General features: G+C 41.0%; 1 protein-coding gene across 20 annotated transcripts in view; it reads left to right on the forward strand.

The window, feature by feature from the left end:
* The window catches only part of ABI3BP (ABI family member 3 binding protein), a 355,065-nt gene that overhangs the window by 270,412 nt on the left and 65,000 nt on the right, over window positions 1-19,653 (forward strand). For 19 of the 20 annotated variants that reach the window (XM_083174266.1, XM_083174271.1, XM_083174275.1 and 16 more), the window contains 3 exons: window positions 6,280-6,369; window positions 7,622-7,711; window positions 12,078-12,188. In XM_083174266.1, coding sequence (XP_083030392.1) covers window positions 6,280-6,369; window positions 7,622-7,711; window positions 12,078-12,188 — 291 coding nt within the window. The remainder of the gene's footprint in view (window positions 1-6,279; window positions 6,370-7,621; window positions 7,712-12,077; window positions 12,189-19,653) is intronic. The other variant, XM_083174276.1, reaches the window with a different exon arrangement.

Consider the following 19,653-nt stretch of genomic DNA (forward strand, 5'->3'; position numbering starts at 1 on the left):
AAGGGCCCGTCCGATATTTTGCTCCATTTAGCTTTGACAAAGGATACTTTCTAACTATTAAGAGGAGACTTGGATATACTCCCTATTTAATTTACATGATATTACATTCTAGGAACAGATTCGTTTTTTGTTTTTGTTTTGTTAAATTTTTGAATAAAATTGAGATTTTATCATCTCTACTGTGTGGAAGAACGAGTGCATCCTTTTGAACTGGTTTGCCATTTCTCTACTTACCTGATTTCCTATTTTAGAAACCAGAGGATAGCACCAATGATTACCTTTATAACCTTTAAATAAATCTGGTCACCTTAGATCCTTCCTGAGACTACTAAGGGTAACCCTTTATCCTGTAAATGCATCATTTGTGAAATCTTTCAGTTTTCAAAAAAGATGGCTTCTGTCCTTGAGCACCGGGAAGTTCAAGGGAAATCATTAACGATATAATTCATGAAGCATGGAGCTAATTCAGCAGGTCTGAAAATTGCAATCAAGAAATCACTATTGCAGTGGTCGCTGTTAGGTGGCCCCCAGCATGCGAGAGCCCGGAGTTGCAGTTTTGCTTTTTTTAAGTGAAATTTCAACTGAACATGAATCAGGCCCAATATCGTCTAATGTGTACCGGGCTTAGTTGCAAGTCTTTGGTGGGATCCCTACTGTTAAATAATGTAACGTTCATCTCAGACACGGTCAGCTACTGTATATAAAGAAAGTCCCCACTATTATTACAACCCATATTGCAAGTTCACCAATACATCACCTCTGAACCCAGAGTCAGGTTATTGCTCCTGGAATGTCGGGAAGATTGAAATCCACATAGTATATAGGAATGTGTAAAGCATTTAGTAATGCCTGTGTAGTGTATATTGTCAGGAGTTCTGTACTTTCCTGCCAACAATCTCCACAATAACATTTCCTAACCGCCATGAATGTTTAGTAATATTAGAATATTACTTTGATCTTTATTGGCATATATATATATAGTATTAGATTACGAAGCTCACTCACTATTAGTATATCACACAAACAGCTGGTGGTAGTATTTTATGTGATATTTATATTCTTGTTAAATCTAAAGTTAGGAATATATAAATATCACTTAAAAGTGATTAGATCAAATGTTATTTCCTTTTCACATTACATGTCAGTGACATAATGTGTCTAGATGTATATTAACAAAAAGTATTAGTTACGTTAAGTCATGCTTGATTTGCAATTTTATTTGTAGCTTTTGTTTTTTAATTGGTTCAAGCTGGGACCATTCCTAGTGACAGACATCGAAAGTCACGTTGTCACGTAGACAGCGTTGATCATTCTACTTTTGTTATAATCCAGACTTATGAAGCATAGATTTTGTATCATCCCAAAAGTAATGTTCCCACAGTTGCATCAGGTTTTCCAAGTGTCCCATGCATACAGTATGTCTGTTTTCCAAACTGCTGCTCTTGGAAAACCGATCCATCACTTACCCATAGGTTTTTACTTCTTTTTCTAGTATCCACAGTTTTTATAAATCGGTTCATAGCTCATACATATTTATCCTCCATCCACTAATTATCTGCCCACTGAGTGATTTTCTTTCATTAACAATTTGACTGATATTCCCTTTCCCCATAACCAATTACAGCACCAACTTTGAAAACATGATCGCGTTCCACATGCACTGCCGTTCAGAACAGCATATCTTTAAAGAATGTAGAATCCCAAGAACCAGCAGGGTGACTGCTTCATTGAAACTTTTTAAGCAAACAGATCATGTTATAAAATGTTACGTTCAAGGCTTCCATGTATTACAATTATAGGGTCAGTTGTTTGCAATAAGAATACTTCTTGCAGCTGTCTTCTTGCATTTGAATACAATTCTACTGGCCTTAGGGAGTTCTAGACCGAAAGTAAACATAGAAGACAGATAAAAGAATTATTTAAACAGAAGAAAAACATTATTTCCTTATATGGTTTCTCCTCTGTTTATAAATGCTTTGGAAGGTGATAATTTATGCTGACCGATTCAATGAGGAATTAAATGGAAAGCGTTGAATCTCTACAGAAAAAGGTATTTCACCATCAGGAACCCACCTGGTACAGCATGAGTGTAAAAGCATTCTCAAACATTACTACAAGGTGAGAATTATACCCCTTTTACGCCAAACTCATTTCCTGGGTTATTGCCTGGTTGACCCGGGTCTGGTCTCAGTGTAAATGGCCTCCTTAAAAAGAACCCGGATCCAAAGACTCTGCAATCCAACCCAGGATATATTGAGGGTTGAACATGGATGATACCTGTCTTCAGGGGCTGTGTAAATGAAATAACATGGTGTTTTAGACCCAGGACCCATTTACATCAATGGGTGAGCCCATACCTCATGACTGCAGTGTCTTGTGTCCAGTCCGTAGGTTGAGACATGGCTTTTTAAGTAAATGGTCAGTAGGCGCATGCGTATGCCAGCTTCCATTCACTTCAATGTCATAGTGGTGAAGTGAATGAGAGGTGGGTTTATGCACACGCCAGCACCTATTCACTCTAATGGTACAGCAGTAGCATTCGAACGCTAGCTCCTCCTTATGCCACGGCATCCTTACTGTGCTGCAGGAGCATCGAAGCAGAGACATTTTCTTCCTGCTTTTCTCCGCTCCCCCACCAGCTTCAGCTCTCACAGCTGATGTACAGTCTATGCTCTCCCCACCGACATCCACAACTGCAAAACATGGTCTTTACCAGGGTCAGTCTTATGGCCCATGCACACTGAGTGATTTTGAGCTGAAAGCTGCTCAAACTTGGTGTTTTGAGTGGCTTTCAGCTCAAAGCCACCCAGTGTGTATAGCCCAGCAGTGAGCGGTGATGCGCACTCCCACATCATCACTGGGTAAAGCCGCTCATCTGCTTGTATTATCAGCAGATAACTAGCTTTGTGGGCAGCTTTGCATAGCATTCCATCCAGGTGGATAGCCACTCAGTGTGTATGCACTGAGCAGCTTTCACCCCATCGATGACCGCGGTCATCGCTGTCCATATATGCTGGTCAAAAGGTATGGACCCTTAAGGGCGGTATTCAATTCCGGATTCCGACTGTCGGAACGTCTTGACAGTCGGAATCCTGGGCCGTTTTCGCCCAGCTTGCCTGAAACTCGACGGGCGGAATTCAATATTCCAGCTGTTGAGTGTTGGAATGTGGGTGTGTCGGCAAAACAGTGGCTGATTGAAGAAAAATGCCTGTGAATTAGACAATCCATGCCCGTTTCCGACAAATCAGGTACGTCTTGTTTTAAAGTCAGATATGTTTTGTCGGAATCTGCCTTCAATGCTGTTGGAAACGGCATCATTAAATAGAAAATAGTGCCTGCCATTGAATACCCCCCTAAGTCTGTATCTGCAATTATTACTGCATAAATAATAACATACTGGGAGAAATCATAATGTGGTTAAACTACATACTGTATGTAAGGATTTCCATGTTGTTTCATGTCTCCATGACAATATGGAATGTTTAATTATTGCTACAAGATAAATATATATTATATTCTATGTAATGGATTCCATGAAGCAAATTAAAGTGGAAGTTGTTGGCTCTTGCTATAAAAAAATATATGCAGACATAGAAAGTAAGTACAGTATGTTTTTGCACACAATACACAAAGAGAATGGCAAGTCGTCTCATATGGTAAATCACTTACAAAAAATTCCCAACATCCTCTGTTCAAAAAAAAAAAAAAATCTAAATATAATTGGACCTGAAATGTATAAACCCCAAGCACCATTTTGACATTCCAGCAAAAAAAAAAAGTAGTAGCGTGACGATATAAAACAGTCTTACTGGAACAATAAATCCACAGGTTCTGTATGAGATTTCCTCAATGCTCTGTGGTTTTGCGTAGTGTTTAGTTTTACTCCCTACATTTGTTAGATCTAAAGAAACTGAAAATATATGGTGCTCCGTGTATAGTGTCTAGTCATGCAGAAATGGCGAGAGAATGCTGCGTGCAAGCTGTTTTATAATAGATTGCTTCTGGCCTGGTATTTTGATGCTGACAAATGAGGTTCTGGATGACATGTGATTTAATAAATTAGCCATGGATTATTTTCTAAAATGAAACCGAGTTGGACATAGACAGCTGGTCTGTGAGTCCATTACTGGCCAAGTAACCTGCAAGCACAGTTTGTTTCATCTTCGCTATTTTTCTTTGAAAAACGTTTTTTTCTGAACAGCAGGGAGAGAAAACAAAGTGCAATATCTCATTACTGAACAGAGATATTTATTGACCAAGGATATAAAGTGACTGTCCTTTTTGTTTCAAGCAATTACAAAGTTATAGAAGGTACAATTTTATAAAGAGCAATAAAGACGGTTAATTATTAAGAAATCACATAATGACATACAATGAACATAAATATATCAAAATGAGATGCTTGTGCATATTAATTTCTATTTGGGTAGAGTACCCATTATAGGTAGAAAGTCACAGGGGGATTCAGAATTTAATTAGTCAGGGAGTGTACACCCTAATGATTTGAAAGGAAAGCTTATAATAAAACGAAAAAAAATAAAGCCGTTCAAGAGAATGAGAACCTTTAAGGGGTGTACACACAACAGGCAGGTAAAGCAATTTTGACTAAGTCGGTTTTGTTTAAGCCCATGGGTGTTTTTGACACTGCGTGTGCGGTTTAGTCAATATTAACTTGTATGCACAATGTATTTGTGATAGCAACGCCGCAGGGCCACCCATCGTTATCGTCCACAGTGTAAACATGGTGCGATTCTGGCTAACCTTAGTAGGCTATTTTTACTATCTAGTCAAAATTGTCTAGCACATTGCACCATGTGTACACAGCTTTATTATTTGTGGTTCTCTACCTAGGCAATATGTAAGGGTCTATCTATCAAGAAGTGGTAACCCCTTCCCACAGAATAAATGATTGAAAAGTGGTTATTACTGTTCTTTATCAAAGGTATTACTATAGAAAAATCATTTCTCCTGCAGTCCTTCCAATATCAGATCCTTACATTGACTATATATAATTTACTTTGGTCCTGGACCACAAACCCTGGGCACCCCTGCAAAGTCCCCGAGGTACCCTGGTCTGGGAACCACTGGTGTAGACATTGTCACATCCACACATGCTTTGTTGACATGTGTGGCATTATGTATTCTGAAATGTAAGTTTAATGTCACAAAAAACTCTGAAATTAAAGCATAGAACAAATTAACAAATGGAAAAAGTATATAATTCATATGGATAACAAAATATGTATCTACATTTTTGAATCATTAAAGTTGCCACCTTTTGCAGATAAAACCACAATTCTTTCTGCAGTGGACAATAAATATTGGACCGGATTCTGATTTGAAGAAAAAAAGTAACTCTGTACTTGGGCAAAACCATGTTGCTCTGCAGGTGGGGAAGATGTAACACATGCAGAAATATTTAGATTTGAAATCTAAATCTATCTATGTGTTGGACTTTCTGTATATTTCATCCCAAACCATCTGGATGTGGTTTATGTCTGGAGACTATGCTGGCCATTCTCTCATTTTAAGCCAGGGGCAGATTGGCATTAGAAACCACAGAGAAGATTCACGGTGGGCCAAGAGGATAGAGGATGACAGATTGGTGTGTTAGGGGGTAGAGGTTGATATATTGGGGTGTGCATGTTAGGGAGTAGAAGGTTGCAGGATCACAATGTGGGCCACTTTTACGGAATTGTTTTGGGCTTTAATATTTCCAATCTGCCCATGACACCAGAGAAGGGCATTGCAGTGAAATGAGCATAAAGTCACAGATACAACTACAGGAAAAGACACAAGGATGGCTACAATTGTGTCCAACTCAGAATCCGGCCTTAATGAGGATGATTCCCACCCTTTCAATAGACCCCACCCCCTCCACAAACCCCGCCTCCAGCAGCCCACTGGCTGTTCATCATGTTCCTGATGTTAGATCTTTTTACTTCACTTCAGAACAGCTGTAAATTCTTAACCTACCACCTGTTCCCTGAAAAAGGTATTTTTATAGCTGTAAAATTGACATGATTTTCCAGTTCTCTGTTAATTGTGTTTTTCCCCTGCGTACATTTGTACTATTTCAGGTTATTTACAGGACTTGAATGACTTTTATAAAAAAAAAAAAAGATGTCTTTTGACTAGTAGCGTACGTTGATCTTGAGTTTCCCTTATGCATTTCATACACTGCTGTTTTGCTTATTGTATGTGTATATGATATATTTCTGTGTGAATATTGTGGACTGAAAGGGCATATTTATAACCATGTTTTGTTCTGCTTTTCAGGTGGCAGAGTCTATGATAGTACAAAGCTTCTTGGCAGTAGTAGAAACATTTCAATGACACCAAACATCACTGGAAAAAGAACAATTTCAGGTACCCATTATAATATCGGAGATTTAGCAAATGCCTTCAATTACTAATGTGTATGACAGGCATGTCCAAAGTCAGGCCCGGGGGCCAATTGCGGCCCGTCCTGTCATTTCAAGTGGCCCGCAGCCTCCAGCTGGAAGCGGGCAGAGCATCAGATGCGGGAAGCACAGTACAGGACACTAAAGGTAAGGCCCCAGTGAGCGCGCCTTTACCTTGCTGTCTGCTGCAGTGAGGAGGTGCCGGCCGCCACAGTCAGATGTGTTTGGCGTCCTACCCCTGCTGCTGCAATCGTATATCACCCTACTCCATAATCACAGTGACAGCAGTGTTTGGGGAGGGGGGCAGCTTGCTCCCGTAACATGCAGAGCGGAGGAGGGCAGCAGCAGGAGCCCAAGCATCTCCTGTCCTTGCAGTACCTGCTTTGCCTCTCCTTCCTCTGGCTCACACAAGGGGCTGGGAAGCATACAGAGAAGGGAGGGGGCAGAGTGGGGGTCATACAGTGAAGGAGGGTCAGGCTGGGGGACATACAGTGAATGGAGGCAGTAATGGCCATTCAGAGAAGGGGGAGCAGGGGCAGGCTGGGGGACATATAGTGAATGGGGGCAGAGTGGGGTACATAGTGAATGGGGGTCATACATTGAATGGGAGTCATACAGTGAAGGAGGGTCAGGCATGGGGACATACAATGAATGGAGGCACTGATGGACATTAAGAGAAGGGGGCAGGCTGGGGGACAGAGTGAATGGGTGCAGAGTGGGGAACATACAGTGAAAGGGGGAGATACAGTGAAGTAGGGGCAGGCTGGGCGAAATACAGTGAAGGGGCACGCTGGGGGACAGATTGAATGGGGGCAGAGTGGGGGACCATTCTGATGTGATTAATGATTCAAAGAATATCAGGCTGAATGGTCGGCCCCCACACATTTACACTTCACCAAATCTGGCCCTCTTGCAAAAAGTTTGGACACCCCTGGTGTATGATGTTGCCAAAATGCAATTAGAGGTGTGCAAAACTAGTCACACAACCCATCACGCCAGCAGGTCGTCTCCCTTTTCCCATGCCATAACCATGCCCCATGTGAGCCTGGCACACAGGCTTTGCAGCTGGGCCTGGAATCCACAGGCTTGGCTTAGTATTGGAGTTTCCTAGATCTCTTGGCCTCCCCGATAAGAATACAGGAGACATTTAAACTATACTTCTAATTAGTGGCAACATTATTAGCTTTTGATGTTGTGTTCTTTTTTTTTCTCTATAGTTTCTGCAACACCACTTCCCCCTGTAAGACCTACCTCCGTACGTAGAAGAGTTCAGACCGGCAATGTAACAGGGAAACCAGGTGTTCCAGGTATATTGTACTTCCTATGTTGGAGCAGGCGATTGAATGACCAGGTTCTCCTTAATGACTCAAAGTAATATAAGCACACAATTAAAGACCAATATTGAAACTTTAATCTGTATTATCTTCCAACAAGCCAAAAGAAACCAAACCGATTATACATGATACTTCCTCTGCAACAGTAAAAGTATTTTTAATGTATTTCCCTGTTTTCCTCCTAAAATCATCTGTATTAGAAATTGCACCCTAATGTATATACACAACAATCCTGTGTCACTTCTCAAAGGCAATCTGCCAAGAAATCCATTTAATAACATAATACACAGTTCTATATACCTGCTGAGATGCACTTAGCCCGTACGTTTATAGGTCATGCTTTAATTTCTGTTGTAGAAATATAAAATTACACCTTTGTAATTAGATGTATTATATTTAACTTGGTTACAAGTAATTTCCATGTTCTCACATTATCTGCACCACCTCTGTCACCAGTAAGACCAACCTCCATTCGCAGGAGACCTCAATCTACCAATGTGACAGGTAGACCAGGGAGCGCAGGTATATTAGCGCTGTGCCTTACAGAATTCATTGTTTTAAATAATCTAACCTTAACTACATGCAGGGTTACTCATTTGTTACAGACACCGAACAAACTGTTTATTGAAGGAGGATTGGTTAGATTAACGATTAATGATTAAGCACCATACACTTTAAACGAGTCCCCGCAGACGCTGATATTGGAGGCATTGGGATGCCTGCATCAGCAGGTGCATTCAAACTTGCTGATGCCAGGGGGGAAAGCATCGGCGGCAGAGCACCGGTCACGCTGCAGCATGACCGTTGTTATCGGGAACTCCCTCGTCTGAATGGGTTCAGAAGAGGGAGGGGGGCGTTAATGGCATGCGGTAGTGCGCAGCGTTAATAATATGGAGTGTACATACAAGGCGATATTGTGAACAATATTGTTCAGAAAGCCCTTCTGAGCAATATTGTGAACAATATTACCTAGTGTTTATGTGGCCTTTAAATTCATCTGTTGGGGCCAATTTATCAACTAATATTTTCATTATATCCCTGGAATCGGAAAATATAAAATATTGCCCCAATGTACAGACATGTAAGTACTCATCTTTTCCGTGAACAAGTCGCACAGGCAATCCACAGGTGTGCAATTCATTTGCGGGAGCATACACCACGCAACCCTCCTGGATGCGATACACGCGCATCTACATGCACACTAGTTGATGCAGACAGCTAGAGGCAAAGATGAACAAGGACTCATCTGTTCCATGTACAAACCACAGTAGCTTTCTCCAGATCGGTCATGTTCCCTCCATTTCCAAAAGGAAAATGGACCCCAGCAGCTATGGTGGTAGATCAATATAGCCTACAGGACTTTTTAGAGTGAACAGCTGGACAAAATTAAAATAAGTGATTGCAAATGTGATCCCGTTACTTGTAGTGATTGGCTAGATGGTAGCCTTGACACAGTGACTCAGTACGAATACACTAAGGTGAGTAAGGATTCCTTGTTATTACCACAAATTGCAGAAAATAAGGAATCCTTATTTTCGGGTTCACATCATAATAGAATGTTACCCAAATGCTACAATTACAGTCCTGTTATTGAGGCTTTCCATACTTCCATATGTTCCATATGGTTAAATCAATTGACTGAGATAGTAATTACATTAAGTCACATGTGCTCAAGCATGGACATATTTAAAAAACTGCAATGGTGAAGTTTGAAAAGCTTTGTCTTAATACTGTAGTTTTATCTGTCTGATGTGATCAAAAAGCTGGTAATGGATTAAAACATATGACAATGATTCATATGCTGCCAAATGCTTTAACATAGACAAAAATTATTTTTTGGACAAATCTGTTAAATGAAATTAATTTAACCAATTTTTGAATGACTGTTTTCTGTTATCCAGCGTTTTGGAAATGGTTGATTGTCCTTTGCTCGCATATATTACCAGATTTTTGTTCCCACAAGACAGATTAGACGGGTATGCACCCAGCTTTAGTGTGAGGCACTAGCCAAAATGTTCCTTGGGGATATTAATACTAGCTATCCTAATAATATGGGTGCCATCATAGTGAATTTGTGAAATATTAATTATCGAACACACAATTACTACTTTGTACTATAATCAGGGCCACGAGAGGTATGCTGGGCCCTGGTAAAATTGTGGGGGTGTGGCCTAATCGCAGGAGGCATGGCCACCTCCGCAATTAAGCCACCTCACAAAATGATTTGGGGTGAATAAACACTCTAAAGTTGAGGGGGGAGTGTTATTGTCTACCCCCTCCTCAGCAGCAGCAGGCTCAGCATGAGCTTTCATGCTGTCAGTGAGATACTGCCTGGGAGGGATGGATGGGGAAGGGGGGGCCGAGGGGTGATCGGACCAGAGCCCCTGCCGAGCCCCTCCAGCAAGCCCGGGCCTGGGTAATTAGTACCCACTCCCCCCCCCCCCCCCCCCTCTCGGCGGCCCTGACTATAATAGTATGCAACCTTGGATGTGATTCTGAGATGCACAGCATCTTAGAGTGCCTTATTGGAACACCTGTTTACAGCTTCCTGCCTGCTTGTGAGGGCAGTAAATCTGTGTAGGAAGAACACAGGGAATGGCCTTGCCACTCCCAGACATTGTGGCAGTGGCATAACTACCTCCTAGTCAGATGTCACCTGCTGAAGGGTGATACCACAGTGCCGATTGCTGCTCAGTAACAGGAGACGGGTGCTGCACTGTAACATTAAGGCTGGGGTCACACATAGCGGCGCAGCAGGTCCCACTCAGCAGAATCCGATGCGCTTCAAGGTGCCTGAACACGTCGACCATTGAATGATTTCTCTTCCATTTGGACACGTGAGGGGATGTGTTAGCAATTACATCGCCTCACATGTTAGAGAGAGGATTCGCACGGTGGGATTCGGCCAGGTAGGCGGCATTTACCTGTTCACTAGGCTGTGAACAGACGCATTCTAATGAACAGGACTGAAACATGCCCTGAGTGATCTGGCCGATATATCATTCCAGTCCTCATCCAATGAATCACCAACCTGGTTGGTTGGCACTTTATATTTGATACAACTCCCCCATTGTTTGTTATATACATCACATATTGTATTTATCCTATGCCATTAACTATGTAGTAAAATGGCTTGCACTGCTATGAACCAGTACACCTCTTTCAATATGGCAAAATCTATGTACACTCATATAACGGTTCCTTTACCAAATTCACCATTACAGGACTTTTTATTATTGTGTAGGTGTAATCCTTCCAGTCTGCTTCAAGATTATGTGAATCTATTAGTTGTCTGTAACACTGATATTGAGATAGAGGAAGGGAATCAACCGACATGGAACACAATTGTCTTTGTTCTATATTATCTCTCTCATCATTTTTAGTTTTTGATTTATTCTTTTTCCTAAAATTAACAAACTTGTTAAACTTAGAACTCATATTTCAGTCTCTTTGGACCTGAACATACAACTGTATTCAGCCCCATCCTTAGGGTTTGGTATATTATCTGGGCTGTGGCCTTGGGACATATGTTATAGGGTGCGATGCTGGCCTATCTCAATTATTTTTTTTAAAGCAATAATAATTATCACGGCATTATGATTTCACCTTGTAAATGATTGCCGCTTTAAAAAAACGGCCGAGATGGGCCGGCACCCCCCACCTTCGACAAGCTCGGACCAGATTAGATATGTCCCCATTAGATATGAATGTTGACACAGTGACCGACCGTGAACTTTATTGGCTGTATCCCTTTATATAAGTGTATAGTTTTAATATATAATTTATGTCCTCTGCATAAACGTGGATGCAATTAAAATTAATTGTTAATAGAGGGATGACAAAAGCAGATTCCTGTTTAAAGGGCAAAATACTTATTATCATGGAAGTATCTCTATAGAACATGGTGCCACCGATGTTGGAAAGATAATGTGCAGACCATACATTATACAAAGGCTCATTGCCACTTTAAATAATAGATGTCCTGGGGGATAAAAAGCACAACATTGCCCTTCATAACATACTGAAAATAAATAACATAAGTACAGCCAGAAGATGCCATTCCGTTTTATTACATCTGTCTTGTCCAGTCTGGTGCTAATTATTGCTAGATTATTCATACAATAGCTTGTGAAAATAAATAATACAATAGCTCTGCTTACAAATAATGAATATTTTATTTTCTCCAATATGTTAAAATTGCCTCTTGCAGGTAACCAGATTAATATGACTTTAATCCTTTGTAAACTAGCTTTTAATTATGCTACAGGAAGTAACCTTGTAGTATACTATACAGGAACACATCTTTGATGACTTAGCATGTGCCTGTTTCTTTAACAAGGAGATATCCTGATACCACGCGCTCCTTCAACTGCCAAGCCCAACCTTACACCTATGTCTATAAAGACTCCAAGGAAGCAGACAACCGTACCTGCTCCAGAGGACGATCTAGGTATGATGGAGAGCTTCTGTTATGCTGAGCTGTAAAAGTGGACCTTTCATCTCCTGTGCATTTACAGTGGAGACTTGTCCAGTTAAAATTGAGTTGAAATGGAGCCATGGGCTATGTTTCTGTCCAGAGCACATGTCACTTGATGCATATGTGTCCTACAGTACTTTTAACATGGCGTAACAGCAACATAGCTACAGAACCATGACTTACAGATCATTTGGTGACAGGTCCACTTTACAGTATGCTATTTAATGAAAGCTTTTAGCGCTGCCACATTTTGCAATTCTGTTTCGTTTTATAGAATTTTCATACCCTGTTCTTATAAATAACAGTCCTTCTATCGCCACTACCACCTTATTAACAGTACAGATTGCAGGGGTTTGTGTAAAAAAAGAGATATTAATTGTCATTGAGTAGATTTTAAATACAGCCTGGACCTCCTGTTTGAATGCTTCTGAACCTGCTTAAAGAAACCAGGCTACACCTGACTGCACAATCATCCTTTACATAAACACACACACACACAAACTGCATCCCACACATACATACACCACTTACAGGGGTAGATTTATTATCAGGTTCATAACGTTCTTTATTAATCCACTTTCGCTTCACCACTTTATCGTGGTGAAGCTGCAGTGCAAATCTCCTGAATGTATTATTTTATAATTGTTCGTTCTGGGAGTGTGTTATCCCCTCCCATCGGGGATACGCATCCTCCCATAACGTGTGTGTGCTCCTCCCCAGCTGTGACTTCTGCGCATGCGCCGGTTTCCCTGACACGTGTCACAGGCGCATGCGCAGTTTTCCTTGTTCGGCGCTGCTTGTTGGTCTCCTGTGTCTTAAAACTGCGCATGGGTAATGTTCGCCTGGGTTGTATACCCGGCGCATGCGCTGTTTTCATTTCAAGGCGGCGGAGACCAGGATCAATAGAATGGAGACCCACAGCACCGGAAATTTATGGCGAAAAGAAGAGGAGAGTGCGTGCCCACTAATCCGTTTAATAAATAAGGTAGGAGGCAGGCTCCTACTATTAAATAACGTCCCTGCGCTATGCCACCTGCACCGTATCGCCACAATTTAAACACCCGCATCACGGGTGTCATAGATCAGGGGAAGCGCTATCCTCTGCCATAACGCACAGGGATAGTGCATATTCCCCTGATCATTACTTGATAAATCTACCCCACAGTATATGGGGCAGGGGGTCATCCAAGGTCTTCTGTCCTAAATATTTTGTCCTTTAAAGTACAGATGTTTGAAAAATTAAACTTGCTCTGAATTTAGAGGGGGAGGGGGGGGATTGTGCTGTGGAGTGGAACTTAGTTGAATACTGAAAACCTTTCACTTGCAGGAAAAAGCCAGCGGCATAAGGTACTTACCAATCTCTCACACAATTGAGTATGCCCATTACTGTTCCTTACAGATTATATTTGGGAAACACTGGGGTAGTCTATATCCGTGATACCCAAACGCTTATTTGGTTCCAGGAATGTATTTCAGTACCCCCAAACATATTAAGGCCATTACTCAATACTAAACTGTATAAACAATAAAAATTTTAAAGAAATAAACTACAATACATGGCATTTATTGTGTTTTACAAAGGGGAAAATTACTTAATTATCTGTATATCAATAGCACTTATCTGCCTGGCTGGTGACGTAAAAGGGAGCTGACAGGCAAGGGAGGATGGGGGGGAGAAGTGAACCAGGCTCCCCAATTAAAATAAAATTGTACATAAAATAAAACAAAGGACATACATATTTTGATGATCTTAGCGAAGCTTCTTTGGGATAAAGGATTGCATATTGCAATGCAATCCTGGGTGGTAAATGCCACCCAGATCACATTGCATATGCCATCCTATATTAAATGGGCCCAATGAGAGAGAAATGGGTGTTAAAGGCAGCTGGATAATGCATTATCATGGCCCCACAACGCACTTTACAAAGCCAGGAGCATGGAATTTTATATCTTGGCAGAGACACAATGACACAAGTACGTTTAAACAAAGTTGCTATGGACTTTCTACATGCTAGGAGGAGAGGGAATTTGCTCTGCACCTATTCGATGGCACATCAGATTTCTTTCTGCAGCGTAGAGCTAAGTGATGACATCATCACATATTAGCGTAATGATGTCCCATGAGTCTTTCTCCACCACTGTCAGAAAATACCACGGGGGATGGTAAGTATGTTTTCACTGGGGGTACTAGTCCTTAAGGCAGGGCTGGGCAACACCGGCCCTCCAGATGTTAATGAACTACACATCCCAAGATGCTTTGCATTAGTTTTGCTATGTGGCCATGCTGAAACTGATGCAAGGCATGCTGGGATGTGTAGTTCATCAACATCTGGAGGGCCGGTGTTGCCCAGCCCTGCCTTATGGTATATATGTAGGAGGAGACACTTTTCCTTAGCACTGAAGAGATTGAACAAACATCATATCAGTATTCTGAGGCATGCAGAGTAAGGCGGTCTGTGTCTTCAGTAATGAATCTCTCTGATGGGTGTGATAATTCTCAGCAATTATAGTAACATGGGCATAATATGATAACGTTGTAATATATTGATAATTATCCCTCAAGAGCATCCTCCTTTATGCAATCAGATTTTTTAGAACATATATATATCAAGTAGAGTTATATTATTTCAAGATTTACTTGCTTAATTTTATTATTATTGCACCTTAAAATCTAGTGGCCAAAACCGCTGAAGACTCAGCTGCTCTGACTGTGTGCACAGGAAATTCAGCCTTAAGCTTTTTAGAGTCTGGAGGAGTCAGAATGGGGTCTGTCTGCATTTATAGCTGAACTGTGAACACAACCCCCCCCCCCCCCCCCCCCACACACACACACACACACACACACACTTCCTATTACATGTAGATGTAGCCACTTTCTTAATTAAAATAATTACATTTCTACAAATAAAAACAGAATCTTTCTGTCCTCCATAATTTCCGGTCTAAGACGATCATGCCAGAATGTTCCAGGATTAATGAACCAAATACCATGTATTTTCATTTTACCTCAGTTGTTGGCAATTGTGAAGAAGTGTATAATGAAAGTATGTACATCTGAGGGGTTTTTTGGGACTGTCCATCTTCCCACCCACAACGGGCAGTGCTCCGCGGTTTATACAGAACACCCCATAGAGAATAATGATCAACAAGTATTTGCATCATACAAAATCTGAGCCCCTAATATGTAATAACCCGTACTCACTGCCGCAAAAACCCAGGTATTTGCCAGGGCAAGCAGTAATTTCCCATGTCCTGTCTCAGTGTGAAAGGGTCTTTGTGAAATTCTTGGGTGTTATGCCCTGGGAATTAGACACAGGTTTTTTGCACGGTTTTTCCTGGGTAATACACGGGTGTATGGCAGTGTGAACAGCACAGACCCGGGTTTTTCTCACAAAATGCAAAAAAGCAAGTTCATTGGGGGATGTAATCATGTGATATGTGACAGCCAGCCAATAAAAGCTGGTTTTTAAACAGCCAATCACAGCAATTTGTACAAATTTCCCAACACCCAATCAAATTCCACACACTTGTTGGAAGGCAGACCATGGAAAGCAGTGTGAAAGGGGCAGACACCGGAAATTCCCAGGTCTGAGGTGCAGTATGAAGGGGGTCTGTTGAGCTGAGAAGCTCTGTGCCCCGCCAAAAATCCGGCAAGAAAACCCGGGATTTTCCAGGGGCGGCAATGAGAACGCAGCATTACTGGATATTGCTTGGAAAGTTCTCATTTGTGAAATCCAAATATCATTAGTGGATCTTATGACCAGGTTATCCACATTATTATGACTAGTTTTAGTTTTGCTTTCCTTCTGCAGCTGTTACCCACTCTATTGCTCTTTCCTACTGTACGTCCTATAACATCATTTAAATTTCATTGTAATAACTAACACTAAGCTCTGCTGGACTGTCTCAGCTATATGTTGTATCCAATGCTGTGCAAATGAGCAACTCTGCCTGCTCACATAGAGGAAAGAGAAGAAGTGAAAGAAGCCGCCTTGATAATGTTATGTGACTAGTAAACGTGGCAGGCAGGGCTTAAATTGGTCCTGGAGAGGTGGTGGAACTCCTTTCCCCTAACACCAAACCCCCCTCCCCTCTCATTAGGCACAGCCTAGACCAGTGCCAAAATATTTGTACCGTACGTAATGGCATAACCTTTTTCTGCTTAAGAAATAAAATTATACCTTTTTATAGCAAGAATTGAAACTGAAAAGGTTTAATGTATGGTACTATTCGTGCAGCCCTTAGATCCAACTTCTCCGTAGAATTAGAATCAAGTTCCACCAGACATCCTGATCCAAGAATTCAAACAATGATTAAAAAAAAAGTAACAGTATTTAAAGGAAGGGAACTTATGAAGGACATTGGCCATTTAGACATGTTTTCATCCAGTAATAATAATGATCTCAGTCTGTTGGGTGTTCCTTTCATTTTTCTATTGGCAGACACATTACCTAAGTATTCTCTACTGCAGCCAGACCCTGATCTGGGGAAATAAAAACAGTACAATCATGCATACACATATATGAAAAAATGTTGTTTACTAAAAGTGCTGTTTTGTGAAGACCTATTTCAGTAAACCTGTTTGTCTGTTTTGGGTTGAACCAACTATAAAAAAAAAGTACAAAAATTGTAATACAGTTACAATGATATCTGCGTGAATAGAAATAAATGTTTGTTTGAACTCTTTTCTATCACAAATTTGTTTTGGTCCCCCATGTATCACTGTTTCGTTGTTGTGGGACCTCCAGTTGTCACTGTGCTATTATTGTGCGACCTCCATGTGTCACTGTGCTAGAGTTGTGGGACCTCCACTTGTCATTGTGCTATTGTTGTGCAACCTCCATGTGTCACTGTGCTATAGTTGTGGGACCTCCAATGTGTCACTATGCTATTGTTGTGGGACCTCCATTTGTCACTGTTCCATTGCTGTGGGATTTCCATGTGTCACTGTGCCACTGTTGTGGTTCCCAGGTGTTACTCTGCCATTTCCACTATCCCAGTATAATAGTATATTCTGCTCCCATAATAATGGACGTTCTCTAGACCTCATGTACTTCCATCTCAATGCCATCAACAAATTCTCAAACTCTAATGGTGTGTACACATGGTCGATTAGGCTTGCTATTCGATCCCAATGTGATCTGATTGCATCGGGATCAAATCGCACAGAAAGCCACCCGACATGCATGCGATTTGGACGATCTAGTGCAGATTTGCACTATATAGTCATTGCTGCCCTGTCTATCTGAATTTTGATTTGTGCTACCACGGGAGCACGCATCGGGATCGCAAGGTAAAAAACCTGGGCAATCTGCATGCGATCCCGATGCGATTTTGACTATATAGTCAAAATCTCATGCTGATTTGTACACACCTTAAATTCTGTGTGTACACACTGTAAATCCTGTGACCACAACTTCCTTTCCTTCTATCTCACTATACCTCCTGCATACCTCCCACATTCATGCACAAACATCAACCATTAAAATGCCAGATCCTCTGCTCTCATCATTGTTTCCTCCCACTTAGGGTTATTATCCATTCTAGTATTTTCCCTTGGGGGTGGTAACCTAACGTTTTCTAGGTGTGGTGGAAAAAACCACAGACATGCCTAAGCATTTTTAAGCAGAGTATGTGACATCAGCAATGACCAGTTCCACCATGTTTCAGTCGGAGATTAGTGTGTAGCCTCAGACTTACTCACAATTGCAAAGTAAAATCCTTTTGGTGGTTCGTAACTTGTGGATGGCTAATAGCGAACAATTTGCAATTCTGTAGCAATTTAGCAAGGGACATTTCCTCTTTCTGTCAGGGTGGCAACTTTCTCCTCGCAGTCCACTGTGAATTCTCACATTAGTCGTAAAATTTTAATTAGGAGCAGAGCACGGCTAAATGTTAGTAAATGTGTGTTTTAGGCCAGAAAAACAACATTAATTTAGACCGGTTTTCATTTATTTGAAATCGATGAAATCGGCTTTTAGTACTGTAAATATACACCCATCTTGATTGGTCCTATTGGGTAAATTTACTAAGATGGGAGTTCTATTTCAGAGGGGATGTTGCTATGGGCAACCAATCAAATACTATCTATTATCTTCTAGTAGGTGCTAAATAAATAAAAGGTGGATTCTGATTGGTTGCCCATAGCAACATCCCATGTGAAATAAAACTCCCATCTTAGTAAATGTCCACCATTGTCTCAGCATTGCCCTTTGCCTCTACACTGTAAGCTCCCAAGAGCAAGGGCCCTCTCCCCATTCCCTTCTTCAGCCTCACCTGTACTGCGCTGCAAAGTTTTGTCACAATTTAGAAATAACTAATAGTGAGGATTGTAATGGGGCATAATTTGTCCCTGTGCCTCTGTCATAAGACCACACGTGTCCTTGTGCCTTTGCCGAAGGGCTGCATGTGTCAGTGTGCTATTGTAATGGGACCCCATTTGTGCAATTATTACGTGGCTCCATATGCCACTGTGCCATTGTTATTGGCCTCCACATGACATTTTGGCGTTGTTAGGAGACCCTATTTGCACACAGTGCCTTTGGTATGGAACCCCATTTGTCACTTTTTCATTGCTCTTGGATTCCATGTGTGACTGTGTCATTGCTCTTTGATTTCCCATATCAAAAATCTCCCAATGGAATACACACTACAGTATAACAGTCAACCACAGCAACACTTTTTGAAACACATTTGTGGTTCTGGTCAACAGTTTTTGCACCACTATGCCATACAACTGAGTGTCAATGAAAGGCTTATTTACTAGTGCTGTATTGAGGTGAAATATGTATTTTTGGCCAATTTAGGGATGCTGAATTCAGTGAAAAAAGATGACTTTACTTGTATTACATACCCACAGTGATAATGGCTGTGTCTAATTCTGTAGAATTTAAATCTTCTAAATTTATTAATTTTTATAATAATAGAACTACACGAACATTTAAAACCCTAAGAAACTATACTTCCGAAGCTCTTAACAATACAAATTAGCCATAATGTAATTGTTAATAAAAAGTCAAATGTAAAGTCACTTATTGACGCTTTCCATTTGTAGTGTCTCATTGGACTCTAAATGAAACCAGCAGAAGTCTGCCATCATTGCAGAATCCCAGAATTGTCAAAATGTCTTTGTGAAAACATTCCTCTTGTCCATCACTACCCAAGTTCTCAGGGAAAGTCTAGATGGGAATGTAAAAACTGAATTTAAGCGACATTCTACAACCCATATTCTTGTAGTTGTCTAATACTTAATTCACATTGCACATGTAGTTTGGACTCTTTTTTTGTTTCCTAAGAATCCATGCACAGCAGCCTTGAAAGAAGACCAAGCAGCAGATTCCATTTCCAGCAATATAGCGTTAAACTTTTAATTCATGGCTTCCTTGTTTGCGGGCCAACAGATCTGTCTTCTTTTAGCTTTGTTCTGCTTAACTTTATT

Source organism: Crinia signifera, chromosome 2, assembly GCF_055691185.1.
Source record: "Crinia signifera chromosome 2, ASM5569118v1, whole genome shotgun sequence".
Lineage (NCBI taxonomy): Eukaryota > Metazoa > Chordata > Amphibia > Anura > Myobatrachidae > Crinia > Crinia signifera.